The following is a 15,760-nucleotide window of genomic DNA, read 5'->3' on the forward strand; positions in this document are numbered from 1 at the left end:
GGTGCCTGGGTGGCTCAGTTGGTTAAGTATCCAACTCTTGATTTCAGCTCAGGTCATGATCTTGGAGTCATAGGATAGAGCCCCACTACAGACTCCACTCTGAGCAGAGTATGCTTGAGATTCTCTCTTACCCTCGCCTTTTGCCCCTCCCCCTGCGCTCGCTCTCACTCTCTGTCGATAAATAAATAAATAAGGGGTGCCTGGGTCGTTCAGCCAGTTAAGCATTAGACTTGATTTTGGCTCAGACCATGACCTCCAGGTTATGGGATCGAGTTCCACATTAAGGTCTACACTCAGAGGGGAGTCTGCTTGAGGATTTCTTTCCCTTTTCCTCTGTCCCTCCCCACTAAATAAATAAATCTTTAAAAAATAAATCTGGGACTCCTGGGTGGCTCTTAAATATTCAAAGTAACAGTATTTACTAACTGTAAATACTGATAACAGTTGGGCATCTGCCTTTGGCCTAAGGTGTGATCCCAGGGACCCGGGGATCCCCACACTGGGCTCCCTGCATGGAATCTCTTCTCCCTCTGCCTGTGTCTCTGCCTCTGTCCCTCCCTCCCTCTCCTCTATCTCTCTCTCTCTCTCTGTCTTATGAATAAATAAAGTCTTAAAAAAATAAAAATAAATAAATAAATAAAATCTTTTAATAAGTAAATAAATGGTTCTAGGATAAAAACCAGAATTTTTGTGTGAAAAGAAGTCTAGTGAAAAAAGTCCCCAAATAAAACACTGAAACCACATTCACTGATGTGCCCCACTTTCTGACAGCATTCATTACTGACACATATATGCTTTTCCTTTACCCAAAGGAGAGAGGAAAAGTGATAAAATATAATTTATCAGCAATATAATCAAGGCTTAATATATACATAACCTTCAAGCTAACCTTCTTACATAAAAACCAAAAACTTCTAATGATATAATAAAGAATAATTATTTTATAGCTTGACCATAACTTTTGACTAATTTATAATCATAAACCCTCAGAATGGTATGAAATCTTAAGAGAGGATCTAGTCCAACTTTCCCACCCTTCACAAATTCCCTTTGATCACACACACAAGCTTATGTAGTCTACTCCACTTCAACTACTTTTATAATGAAGAAAATGTCAATGATACTAAGATGGTGAAGCAGATAAAATGAGAAACCATGAAATGGATATAGAGACGACACATTCTAAGGTGAAAATAAGACACAAGTATTTAGGAGACAATGAAAACAAAATTGTTAACATTACCTTCTGCTAAGATTCTGACAAATACTTTAATATTACATTCTTTCTTAATATTGAACTCTGTAATGTAACTTATTAAAATTAAATAATTTCAATGGTTAGGGAAAGGTTATAATTAGTCAAACCAGGCACTGAATTCCTTTTTTTCCATATGGGAACTAGTCATTTTCATGTACACATACAAAAGACAAAAATATTATCTTAGTAATTTTGTTTAAATCCAACCATCTTAGGACTTAAAAAACCTCATTTGTATATATTGATTACTGTCAAATTTGTTTTGTAAGACTATTTTTATTTAAAATTTTAAGTATTACCAACTACTTTTTTATTTAAATACTATCCACACCCACTGAAAAAACAAGGATTCAATCCATCATGCCCACTAATTATTTGGCATTCATACTACAAAGTCATAAATAGGAAATCTTAGAAAAGCATGTACTTCCACCTTAGTTTTAAATAAAAGTTAAAGTGTAAAACTACTTTATTCTAAATAGTTGCACCTTAAAAATCACCTACTGATAAAACAAGAGGGAAAAAAATTTTAAAACCCATCACTTAAATCTGGTCATAGCTACTGTTATTTAAAAAGGTTAACTTTTCAAATTGCATTGCAATGTTAATTTTTTTTAAAAGATTTTATTTATTCATGACAGACACAGGGGGAGAGAGAGAGGCAGAGACACAGGCAGAAGGAGAAGCAGGCTCCATGCAGGGAGCCTGACGCGGGACTCGATCTCAGGTCTCTACGATCACACCCTGAGCTGAAGGCAGCACTAAACCGTTGAGCCACCTGGGCTGCCCTGCAATATTAAATTTGATCACAACTTCTAAGTTAAGATATTGCTCTATACAATGACTCAAAAAATATTGAGTCCATAAACTCAATAAAATTAATATTTATTTCTTCTTCTGAGTTTAGCAGATTAGTATAGCATAGATATTTTGAGACTGAGTCTATTATTCAGATGTGCATTTTGCTTTTGGGAGATACACTAATTTTTTCAGACTTTAAAGCTATATAATAAAAACTACAGAGTGAAATATTTCCTGAGCAAAACCAAACTTAATATGAGTTGGTTTAGCAATGAACTGTGATGAGTGGGTAGCTCAATTGGTTAAGTGTGCAACTCTTAATTTGGGCTCAGATCATGATCTCAGGGTCATGACATGGAGCTCTAAGGTCCTTGCTCGGTGTAGAGTCTGCTGGAGATTATCTCTCTCCCTCTGCCCTTCCCCTCATGTGCACACACGCACATGCACGTTCTCTCTAAAATAAGTAAGTGAATCTCACACACACAAAAAGGAAACTGAAAAATTCCACTCAATAAATCCAGCCACAATGCGCCAGGAACCTTGTTAGCCCATTGTCGTGCAAAGATTAAAAATACAGAATTCTGGCTAGAATCCTGTCTAGGAATCAAATATAAGAGATTATTTCAATTTAACATGACAAGCATGTAACAGTTAAGAGAAGTACATTGGGAATATACAGGAAGGGCATTATGTCCAGTCTAAGGCTATAAAGAAAGATTCTTGGACAATAGAGAATCATGATAGAAATGTTAGCTAATTAATAACACTATGGATAAAGATACTGGCATTCCAACCAAGAGCAACAGCCAAGACTCAAGGGAAGGTATGAAATAACATAGTGTTTATCTACATAAGAACAACAAAAAACTTCAGGCAAGGAGTTTTTAGAGATAAGGCCAAAGGCTAGAAATGTTAAAAGATATACATAACATACTATGAAGTTTGAGATTTTATTCCATAGCAAACAGGAAGTCAGTGACCGGACTTAAAGAAAAGAGGATGACCTTTCTTTTAAGTCTATCTCTCGGGCTGCACTGTGAATAAAGGCAGTGATAGGTAAACCACATAAGAGAATATAACACGCCCAGCAAGAAATGATAGGAACCTGAACTAATGATGTGACAAAAGTCAAAATGTAACATCAAGGGAATCTGCAGTTGCCTCCAAATGGGGGTGCAAAAGAGGGATGGGAGTCATCCCAAGACTCCCAGGTTTCTTACTTAGGTAAAAAAAAAAAAAAAAATGATGACGCCACTGAGTTAGAGAACACAGGCAGAACAAGTATTTGCTTGTGGACTGTACTACAGAAAGAATACATTGTAAAAGTGGGCCCTTCCCTACTTTCTGGGCATTCAACCTGACTACTCTATACAGTTTCCTTTTCTTTTACTTTCTAGACCTGATGACAAATGTAGTCTACGCCTATCAAAACTGTGTCAATTATAATCAATACACATTTGATTAAAAAAATAAATGTTCTAATTATGGAAACAAACTACCAATTTCTTATCTTTTAATACTTCAAATCAGAATCCCACACCTAGGTAGTTCTAAAGTAGTGGCTACTTTGTTACCTTTGAAAGACATCTGCTTTCTGCCAAAATTAGTATGCTGAACTTACCAGATTACATTACAATGCATTTTTTAATTTTCACACAGCCAGGAGTCTTTTCTTCTTTGTTGATTTTTTTCAATCTGTATTGTCGGATCTCTCTCACCAATGTATAAAAAGCATCCTCCACTCTCTGCATTGTAAAACACAACTTCTTTAAAGTCTGTTTCATTGGGAACAGTAATTTACTGGGAGAGCCTTGTGCAAGAGGTTTGAAATTATGACCTTGAGAATTTATTTTTACAACAGGCAGCAGGTTGAATAAAACTGGGGATGCAGTTTTAAAATATGGGCTTGAATCCTGGTTTGTTCTTTAAAATCATTTTTATTTTGTAATGGAATTAGAATTTTTTTAAAAATTTAAATTAGGAATTAGGAGAGATTATGAAAAGCCGAAGCATGTATATTAGTATCTGTGTATCAATTAATGCAATCATTTTAGTTTGAGAGTCATGGAATTAATCGAAGCTTAAACTGAAGTTAGATTTAAATTATTTGACTTAACGAAAAACACCTCTCCCACCCTGCCCTACGTGGGGAATGAGGAGAAAAATGGTGCGAAAGGGATGTTTAAAGTTAACACACACACACACACACACACACACACACACACACAGTACCTCAAAATAAAGCTGGGTCAAGAGACTGGAATCTTGAGTTCTATGTGCAATTAAAACACTATCCAGCCAATTTCTAGAGTCCACAAGTGGAGCTGAGACAGACTTTTGTGGGTGGATAGCTATATTATTTAAATAAAAATGCTATGTGAGGGCTGTTTGCCATAATATGAAAACAACATGAATTGTTTAAAGAATATACACAAAATAGTAATAATACTGCATTTTGTTTCCTTATTAGAAAGAAGTCTTAAAAATAATTTTTAGAACAGTATCCAATTATACTGGCTTCATACCTTCTATTCTAATCTAAGTACTCTAAAGGGACTTCTGCTTCAGGCTATAGTAAAAATGCTGTAACAGCAAACACAATCATATATGGCTATATGGAGATCAACAAAGTATTTAAGGTTTTCTCCAGTTCAGAAAAGTAAGCAGTAGCCAAGGGGGACAGTATTCAGTTAACTGTACTCCTAGTTTATCTAGAAAAATATAGCCACCAAAAGTTGAAGCTTACATCTAAAGATAAAATGCACATAAGTATTAATCTACATGTACTGCAGATTAATTTAAGAGATTAATAATTGTGTTTATTCTTCTAAAAATATAGATATTTAGAAAGGCTGATATATTTTATTGCACATTTAATTTTAAGCCTAATCTGTTTTTAATTTTTAAAATGAATTACTTACTATGTGGAATGGCATATTTAGAAAAACATGTTTTTCTATGAAACAAATGTGACAAAATGGACCCAACACCTAGAAAGCTAATACATATCAAAAATATGATTTGGCACAGAGAATTAATTGGCCATTTAAATATTAACTGAGATAAACCAAAAGCTAAGGTTTAATGCATGCAAAAGTCATCACATATTCGTGGCCTTTAAGGAAAAGGGAAAAAAAAAGACACCTCAATTCTTCAGGGTGTATCAATTTTTATGAATCTCAAGAATATACTAAGAACTGCTTCAATGGAGTTCAATAATTTACCTTCAAAGTAAAACTTTAAAATTCGTAAAATTAAGTTTCAGTTAAGAAATAGGTATTTAAATATAGTTTAGATATTAAAATGTACATCAAGTTATTTATAACCATCCAGTGATATATTTCTATTCAGCTATCTAATACAAAAATCCTAACAGCCTAAGAAAACTTGCAGATCTCTTTTAATGGAATCAATTTACTCAACGAGTTAGCCAGCTAGCTAAGTCAACTACAAAATAAAAATTTTTAACCATTTTCTGAAATTATTAAATATGCTGGTACTTTAAATTAGATAGCCATTTATGCCTGTATACAGGCATATCTTTGATACTTTGTATTTATCATTCTCAAGAGAAAAGGGTTTATAAGTCTTTAAAATATATATATATTAGAAATCCTCATTAAATAAGTAATTTAAAGCATTAAAATGGCTCCTGTAAAACATGTAAAATGTAAAGTACGAGCTGGCATTGAAGATATTTTCATAAATTATCTTTCAATTCAAAAATCAATGCAAGAAATTTAAAAATACACACACACACACACAAATTAAACAAACCAGGTAAAAGCTCATATTTTTTAAGAATGTAATCTCTTAATTTTTAAAAAAGTTACAACTTCAATAAAAGAAGTAGGAAAACATGCTGGGGGTAGAGACAGGTTTTGGTCCTCCACTTATTTAGCAGAAGCAAATTCTGATTGTAACTTATTCTAAAATCAGTTTGAACCGTGTCTACTTTTTAAATGTGCACATCCCCATCACCAGTACAGAATATATGATTTTTGTTTCCAGCAATGCAGAGAGAGAACTGGAGGCCAATAATTTAAGAGAAGAGATTACTACCCACCACCAAGAATTCAGTATTAGGATATGAGTGGCTAAGGTAATACTGAGAAATAGTTATTCCAGAGTGGCTCTGGGCACTTCCTACTTTTATTAAGAGGAAATTATATTAAATTTTAAAGTCAGTTATTTACCATATTTTCTCAGACTCAAACTACTTGTCATTTCTTGATAATATGCTTTAAAGTCATACGACATCAAGAGAACATTATTTATCTTTGTGCACCTTAAACCACTGGCACTACTGAAGAACACTGGTTTCATGCTCCTAAATGTGTGGGTAATTTCTGAAGACAAAGTGTAGCTGAAACAGATTTTCAATACCCACTTAGTGAGGTGCTGAGCTCCTGTCACTCAATGATTTATTCTTGAGAATATGGCTTATTGCCACATATACTCATTTTCAAATGTCACTTACAAAACTCAGAACAATTGAAAATATGTATGAACAAAAGTATACAAAGTTCATATATGCAAATTGTTTTTAAATCAAGAAATATGACAATAATTTCAGCTCAGCTATTATCTGAAAACATACTTGTGAGACTAAAAAAAGAGCATTCCATACCAGAAAAGGAAATTTCAATAAATAACATAATCCTATATCCTGGTGCCTATAATGCTTTCAACTAAGCGATTTCATTCTAAACAAGTTCCTGTTGAGTGGCTTATTATCAGCAAAAATTACTGAAAACACTTTCAAGGAAATAACACTTCAAATACCCTCAGTATAGACAGATACTACTAGCCTTCTTGGGGGACAGGAATGAGAGAAACTAGATGTACTCTAAAAAAAATTCTGTATTGCTGAATTTCTCAAGAAACCTTGCCAAACTGTAGTCCATCTCAGGTACTACTGAAATGCAGCAATACCACTAACTTGGGAGGTTATGCATGGTGCACATCAGGTGTTCAGTTACTGTTTTATTTTTAACTCCTGAAAAAACTAAAGTTCAAAATATTTATCTGATGTACAAAAACTCAACTACTAACCAACAGAAATATGGCACATAAGGGAGTTTATTTTTGTTTCAGAACAATTTGACCAAAAGCTTTCTTTAATGGAGATCTTCTAACAACTAATTTTAAGTATCGAGAAATTAACAACAAAAACTAGAAAATTAATGACATTTTTAAATTTATAAAACTAATTTTCACATTATGCTCAAATTGAGACCTCCAGAAAGCAAAAAAGCTGAATCAAGAGTAGCAGATATGCTAATTCTGCTTTTGTCAACCACTTTCCTGAACCCTCCCCAATTCTGATTTTAGCAGACTGGAAAACACACAGCTGATTACCATGGTGTCAATGTTTTGGTTTCAACAATCTTTGCCAACACTGCATGCACAGCCCAATGAAGCCAGAGAAATCTGGCAATTACTAAACTACCCAGATAAATGTGAAATAGACAGCAGTCTTTATATACTGGGAATATAGAAGCCATGCCACAGAAAGCATACTAGCAGAAAATAAAAATTACTCTGACCTTTCAGATGTGGACTAACCTATTGTAAAAAATATATAATTTCTTATATTCTAGCCCATATAATAGGCTTTTTAAAATTACAAGTCAATTTCATAAAATATACATTCTGCAACTCTATCTTAAAAAGTACTAGAGTAAAACTCCTATTTCCCTTTCACAGAGTAAGTTTTATTTTAAAATTACTAATGTTAGCCTGTAAAATTTAAGTCTAAAGCCTGACCTAACTTCTAGCATCAAACCAAACAATACAGTTCCCCAGAGAATCAGGGATCAGCACACTACAGCCCAAAGGCCAAATGTAGCCACAGCCTATTTTTTGTACTGGCCACAAGCTAATAACGATGTTTGCATTTTTAAAGAAAAAAAATTTCTAACAGAAACCCCTTATGGACCCCAATGCTTAAAATACTCACTAAGTCCTTCTACGTGAATGTCCTTTTCCTGCCAACTGGAATATAGAATTCTTTTTTGTGTTTGTTTTACATTCATGCTCAAGACTAAAACTTAGGGTATGAAATAAGTAGCTACTGATAAAATGCAACAAGAGTATGCATATTTTGTTCAAACAACAAATAATAGCACATAAATAACTACTCTGCAGAAAATAGGGCTTCAAATTTTCACAAAAACTGGAAATGTAAAATTCATAAAAATTTACATGTATCATAATCTCCACAATCACTTGGAATAGCTCTTTAAAGTCTTCCAAAAGCATGCAAATACCAAATTAATTTCAACAGAGGAAGATGAATAAACTTTTGAAAGGCAAATCAATAAGTCCATGAAATAAAAAGAAATCAAAGATCAGAAACTAAAATATCTAAGTTATAGTTTAGCAACCAAAACTATATAAAGATATAAATAAAACAGTTAACAAATATAAGAAAAGCTGAATGTTAAAATAAAGTACAAGTATTCCTTTATATTACTCTGTATTTTAATTAGATGATCTACGTAAACGTCTACAAAACAAATTTAAATTAATCCACTTCCATATCATACATACTACATTCACTTTCCCTACCCTCTCCCCCTAAAAACTGTATAAAACCAACAAATCTACTTTAAAAGGAATCCAGGTAATTTTCTGATTATTATGAATGCTGTGGTATATTAAAGCATTAACATCAAGCACTAGAATAAACTAGTACTTCTTAGGTAGTAACTATACAATAAGGAAAAAAACACAGCTAGCTATCTTAGGCTCTTAAGTAGAGAGTAACAATGTCAGAGTAACAGACAACACCCTTTTACTGTCTCTTCTGTTGTCTTTCTACCCCAAGTGTGGTCCATGTACCAAAATCATCATCACTTGAGTCTGTTAGAAATGCAGGGTCACAGGTCACAACCTGAACCCACCCACTGATTAGAATCTGGATTTGAATATGCATATTAAGCATAAGAAGCCCTGCTATATTTGCAGCCCTTTACCAACATAAGGCAAAATGTTTTTTTTATAAAATGTAAATTAAAATATTAACTAATGTTGTCTAAAAAGTATTAAAAGTTACAATACTGCAGGTTAATAAAATGTTAATGATATGATTTAGTAATAGGCAGTATGTTGATAAATGGTTTTAATAATAGTCCTATTTTACATTTGAAATATTTTCATAAGAAAATGTTTGGAGAAAAGCTATCGATATTATAGTCATGTTTTATGAATACCTCCTCTATAGGAGAAATCAAGAGGTCTGGTTAGAGAAGACCAGTAAAAAGAAGACAAAAACTAAACTTTTCCCAGTCTTTGGGACCTGGGAATAGATTTGAATGAAATCTTAATTCCACTAAACTCAAGTGAAGTGCTGTATACAACATCATTCTTTAACCTATAAATCAGGTTTTAGAATGAGATATTTGTACTATAATCAAGCTACAGAAATTTAGCTTTTAATCCCTAAAGAAGAGAATTCATTATTTCTTCAGTGTGTATCAAATTTGTACAATCAGGAAGCAGTAAATGTGATCTTCCACTAAGAAAACAGACACATAATATTAGCTAAAAGATGGTTAAAATTAACCATTAAGATGGTTTAAAATTTTTACCCTTTTACAAATTCAATAAAAGTTACAGAATACCTGTTTTTATACATTTAAACAAGTATTCATCAATTTTCTTAATTCCTAGCATTTAGAAGTTAATTCCACAAAATTGGCTTTGTGGGTTCACAGGTACTAAACTAGCAGAGCCCAAAATAAATGTTCGTCTTGAAGGGAATATAACTGATCAATTTTTAATATATGAAAATTATATTCCATCATATCTTTATGTATTCCTTTCTAGAATTTTCTATACGTTAAACTCTCATTTCATACAAACAGGTTAAATAATGTCAACTGAAATTATTTTACCTAGAGAAAAAGTTACTTTTAAAAATGAAGATAATTTTTAAAATTCAGAGTCAATCTAGCATTAATTTTTCTCAGAACACCACAGTAAATGAATAACTGAGAATTTCTATTTACTTTCTAAATATTTTTTGCTTAATGAAAACTTCCTCCAAAAATAAATGTATCTAAATATAATTCTAGCAAAGTAAAATTCTTCAAATACAATAGAATTTAATCTAGAAACACATGACATAATACTCTTCAAAACACTTCTAAAATAGGAAACTCAGTATTTGTTCCCAATCTTTGACTTTATAAATATAACAGTTGAAAAAAAAAAAAATCCCTACATTTCTTGAATGCTTAATGCAAGATGTGCTGAGTTGAACAGAAATATTCATATGTGGAAAGAAACCAAAGCCAAAAGCAATACCATGGACACTGGATTAAAAAATGCTGCCCTTTCCTATCCTTAAGAGAACATTTGCTAAATAAACATTGTTTTATTCTCTATTTTAGCATGATGGGAAGAAAAATTAAGTTACATGAAATGATATAACAGTTATGCAATCAGGTATGTACATTTATCAATGTTCTTGCCTTCCTGCCCTCAAAATGATGTTATCAGAATATATGTTAGCAAATTACGACTGATGATTAAAATTATTTGATATAGTTTATGGAGAATCGACTCATATTTATTAAAATTTTACTTACCTGTCTTGTCTTTGCTGATGTTTCAATAAAAGGAATTCCATAACTTCTTGCTAAGTCCTGAGCCTGTTTTGTGTCTACTGTTCTAGAAGGCAAATCACATTTATTTCCTACTAGGACCATAGGTACATCTTCAGAGTCTTTAACTCTTTTAATTTGTTCTCTGGGGAGGAAAAAAAAGTTATAGCAGAGACATTAGTAACAAAATAAATCTTTCAAAAATTATCCATAATTTTGTCTTATAAAACATGGCTGAAAGAAGACATTTAATTAATTCCTGATTTCCAACCACACCAAATTTTCCTTGCTTTTCCTTTTGTTTTCTTCTCCAACTTAAACAGAGAATTTCTATGTCTCTTAAAAGATAAAATACCCAGAAATATAGTAAAACTACAACTTAATAGGTCCATATGCAGGTAGGTCACAATGATAAAACAGGAAATACTGAAAAATTCGGCTAAAAATGTGCTGTGCCTAATTTTTAAAATTATAATCTTAGAAACATATATTAAATGTTATTATATACATATAGAATTTTATGACATAATTTTCACATATTTTTCTCAAAAAAGAGCACCAATTGGAAAGACTCTGATTTCTACATGGTTAACATTGACCTTACTACACTGTTTATTCTGTTACAAATCCTTCTACAAATTGGGTTGGTTTTTTTTTTTTTCTATAAGATGTGCATAAACTCTTAATTTGGGGTAAAATTATATTCTTTCACAATTTTAGGTGAATTTCAAAGATACAGCATGAAATAGGAACAATGGAGTCAGAACTGTTTCAAATTCCCAGTTCCTCTACTCAATAGCTAAGTTAACTTTACAGCTTAACATACTGACATCTATTTACTATTCTAAAAAAAGTCACCTGTTAAAATTTCTTTTTCTGGGATCCCTGGGTGGCGCAGCGGTTTGGCGCCTGCCTTTGGCCCAGGGCGCGATCCTGGAGACCCGGGATCGAATCCCACGTCAGGCTCCCACTGCATGGAGCCTGCTTCTCCCTCTGCCTGTGTCTCTGCCTCTCTCTCTCTCTCTCTGTGACTATCATAAATAAATAAAAATTTTAAAAAAAAATTTCTTTTTCTCTATCACTAGACTACAAACAAAACACGCTGTAAGAAATGTATTTAATAAAATGTCATACCTCTCAAATAGGCTAACTCACTATTATAGAACATAGTTAATGAATGGGATATTTAATATGCACTTTTTTGAAAACCATAAACCCTCAGAGAAATAGAATATAAAGTATATTTAATACAGTAACAATTATTTTAAAGTAGTCGATTTTATGCAGATTTGTCACTTTACAGATTGTAATTATTCTAATATTTCAATCTTTTACAACTCCAGAGTTTTTCTTAACTATCTAAAGCCAATGTTTATCCAGTTCCAAGAAATTCTACACTATATTCGATTATCTTTAAGGCTATTTGAGTGGTACCACCTCTATGACCTTTTCATATTCATGTTGATGGTTTTCATTTTTATGATGGCTCTAGCTTAAAGCCTTGTGACCACAGTGTACAGCAGTTAAGAGCACAGGTTTTGAAGTCAAACAAGCCAAGGTTTCAATTCCAGTACCACTATCTACACAATCTGGAACAAGTTACTCAACTGTTCTAATCCTCAACAACTCCATTTGTAAAACAGGGGTACATTACATACCTCATTATTATTTTAAAATTTAGACAATTTATGCATGGTAATCAGCAAAGACTCAATAAAATGAAAAGATATAATTAGCCCTCGATGTCATTTTATTATATTCAATTTAAACCCACCTATAATGGTGAATATCTTCAAATGATTTAGTATTATTTATGGCAAATACACAAAGAAAGCCCTCCCCAGTCCTCATGTACTGGTCCCTCATTGCACTGTACTCCTCTTGACCTGCTGTGTCGAGAATATCCAAGAGACAGGTTTCTCCATCAATTACTACTTGTTTCCTGTAGGAATCCTGAGAAGGGAGAAACACAGTCTGAATTATTACAGTGCACCTTTTACTTTTAAGGAGGTGTTATATGCAACTCAACAACAAAAAGACAACTCAATTCAAAACTGGATAAAAGACCTGAACAGACATTCCTCCAAAGGTGACATACAAATGGCCATTATGCACATGAAAAGATGCTCAATACATCATTAGGGAAATGCAAATCAAAACCACAAGGAGCTACAATTTCACATCCATTAGGATGGTTATTATTAAAAAAAAAAAAAGAAAGGAAGACAAGTGTTAGCAATGATGTGGAAAGATAGGTATACGTTGCTGGCAGGAATGTAAAATGGTACAGCCATTGTGGACAAGTTTGGCAGTTCCTCAAATATATGTATATATATATATAGTGGAATATAGTGGAATATTTTTTCAGCTGCTTCTCCTCTGCCTGTGTCTCTGCCTCTCTCTGTGTCTCTCATGAATAAATAAAATCTTTAAAAATAAATAATAGATAGATAGATAGATAGATAGATAGATAGATAGATAGAAATGAAATTCTGATACATGTTACAACATGGAAGAACCTTGCAAACATTATGCCAGACATTAAAAAGGCATATATTTATGATTCCACTTACATGAAGTACCTAAAATAGGTAAAATCACAGAGACAAAAAGTAAAATAGACATTACCTAGGACAGGGGAAGAAGGGATTTGAGAGTTACTGTTTATTGGATACAGGGTTTCGGTTTGAGATGATGAAAAAGTTCTGGAAAAGGAGCTAATGGTTGCTCAACATTGTAAATTTACTTAATGTCACTGAACAGAACACTTAAGAACAGCTGCAAGATATGTATTATTAGATAGATAGATAGATATCTTACCACAATTTTAAAAATTTACAAAATAGTGTTATGCAGAGATTCAACAATGCAAGTGTTCATATTATTAACAAAAAGACCCAAATGTTCTATGAAAGGAAAGAATTCTTACAGAAATGGGATATCGCTCTACCAACTCTATTATTCAGATGATTTAGGGCAAGAAAAATCAGTCAATTTACAAATAACTGTCATGTATCTATTTTACTTACAGTCAGAAGAATATGACTGTGCAACTCTAAGACTGAATACAAAGAAAGGGAATGGGGAACTATAATGAATCTTACGATAAAAATCTTATTTTCCTCTTCTGTTAATGCTTATGCCTAAAAGGCTTCATGTACTCTCGGCTAAAATAGGACTCAAAAAAATAAGGAAAAGGGATGGTGCAATGTGAAGTCATAGAAAAAGAGACTGGGCTGAAAAAGGGTATAAGGTGTAAACCAAGGATTCTTCCTTATTGTTCCACATGTGGGCTGTAGTATTAACGTGCCTTTAGGTCATGAATTTCTGCATAGACCACGCTATCATTAAAAAAAAGAATGGTCATTAAAAATCATGTTTCTGGTAAAATATTTGAAAAATCTTTATAATAGAACACAAAGATACATATGTAGCATGACCACAAATATATGTATATACCTATTTAAATGTATCTGTATATATATTTAAAAACTGGTGGTATATACATCAAATGTTAAAAGTGTATGTTGTTGATGGAGTTAATTTAAGAAATAACTTATCTCTTATCTTTTTATTTTTGGTTCTAGATGCTATGTTAGAACATTTTCCCTTCTATGACTTTTAATTTTTAAAAGTGTGAAAAACTATCATATTAGACTCTGATCTCATGTTTATCTTTTAAAGTAAACTATATTTTCCAAGTTGTCCATAATAAAAAATTAGTTCTCCATCAGTCAGAAAAAAAGGATATTTATTTTCTAAACAAGAAGTTTTTTACTAAAGATTAGAACATTTGGTCATCATTTTATTATTTTAACCTATTCCCTTAACTAACCACTTGAAAGAACTCTTGTATATTATAAATTGAAAACCAGTGTTTTTGAAGAGCAGGAATTAAAAGCAAAGGAGAGTGTCTTAGAGTCAATCCATTCATTCATTATCCAGGTGTGGCTATACACTATACTATACACTTACCTATTGCTGTCACCTCACATCTTCACTTATCAATGCTAACTTAACCTTATAGTGATAGTTTTCTTAGTCTTTACATCTAAAATTTTCTACCAACAATAAAGTTAAAGACCACAGTTTCTGGAGCCACACAGTCTATACCTAAGGTGTAGCTAGTGGATTACTCACCATCCACCCACATATAATACCTCCAAGATGTACCTCAATGAATTCTCATTTACAAAATTTTGAAACACTTTGTGTTTCAAAAGTATATAATGTGGAATATTATGTGTATTTCATTAACATGTTTTCATGATGAATACTCTCCACCAAAGGGACTGAGAAACTGGAAAAACAGTCCCTATTCACCAACAAATCTCATTCCCATCACCTTTTTCCTTCTAAACCCTAACCCTAAAAAAACTGCCAGCAAAGTTCTGACTCACTCAGTTACTGAAATAATTAATCTACAACCTACTTATGAGCAATGCGCAGAATATCTTTATTAGAAATAATAGTTTTGGCTAAAAATTCAGTATTTCCAAAGTTAGTTCTAACTAGAGTCCCCCTTAGAAGTGCAATCAGGCACTGAGCTATGTAAAAAGGGAGTGCAACTTGGTGAAAGCTTAAGAACAAAGAGTTAAATGGCGAAGTATAATCTGAAAATAATGACAGGTATGGTGATAAAGCAGAAAGCAAGCAAAACAAAAATAACATACAAATACTAAACATTTTATTCTAACTCCAGGTTAGCCATAAGAAAAGAAGTTTATGAAAGCAGAAAAAATTTACATCAATGTAGACTCTTTCCCAGGATTAGAGTCTAAATAAGGTTTCCGCAAACTACTGGCCCACAGGCCAAATCCTGCCCACCTGTTTTTGCATGGCCAACAAACTAAAAATAGTTTTTGTGGTTTTAAATGGTTATTTAAAAAAATAATGGCAAAGATGTGATGAAGACCTTTACAGAAAATGCGGTCCTTTACAGAGAAGTTTGCCAACCCCTGCTCTAAGCTAATAAAATAACTTTTCACAAATCTGAAGTATTCTCAATATTTATTTTTTTTCTTTTTAAGATTTTATTTATTTATTCACGAGAAACACAGAGAGAGAGGCAGAGACATAGGCAGAAGGA

General features: G+C 32.5%; 1 protein-coding gene across 4 annotated transcripts in view; it reads right to left on the minus strand.

The window, feature by feature from the left end:
- Window positions 1-15,760, minus strand: part of KRAS (KRAS proto-oncogene, GTPase) — a 38,922-nt gene that overhangs the window by 5,992 nt on the left and 17,170 nt on the right. For 2 of the 4 annotated variants that reach the window (XM_038577090.1, XM_038577089.1), the window contains exons 3-5: window positions 12,446-12,624; window positions 10,657-10,816; window positions 3,681-3,804 (exon numbers count right to left, since the gene is read on the minus strand). In XM_038577090.1, the coding sequence (XP_038433018.1) occupies window positions 3,685-3,804; window positions 10,657-10,816; window positions 12,446-12,624 (459 nt within the window). In that variant the 3' untranslated portion in view covers window positions 3,681-3,684. Of the gene's footprint in view, window positions 1-2,001; window positions 2,003-3,680; window positions 3,805-10,656; window positions 10,817-12,445; window positions 12,625-15,760 lie in introns of all 4 variants that reach the window. The other 2 variants (XM_038577092.1, XM_038577091.1) reach the window with 2 other exon arrangements.

Source organism: Canis lupus, chromosome 27 (assembly GCF_011100685.1).
Source record: "Canis lupus familiaris isolate Mischka breed German Shepherd chromosome 27, alternate assembly UU_Cfam_GSD_1.0, whole genome shotgun sequence".
NCBI lineage: Eukaryota > Metazoa > Chordata > Mammalia > Carnivora > Canidae > Canis > Canis lupus.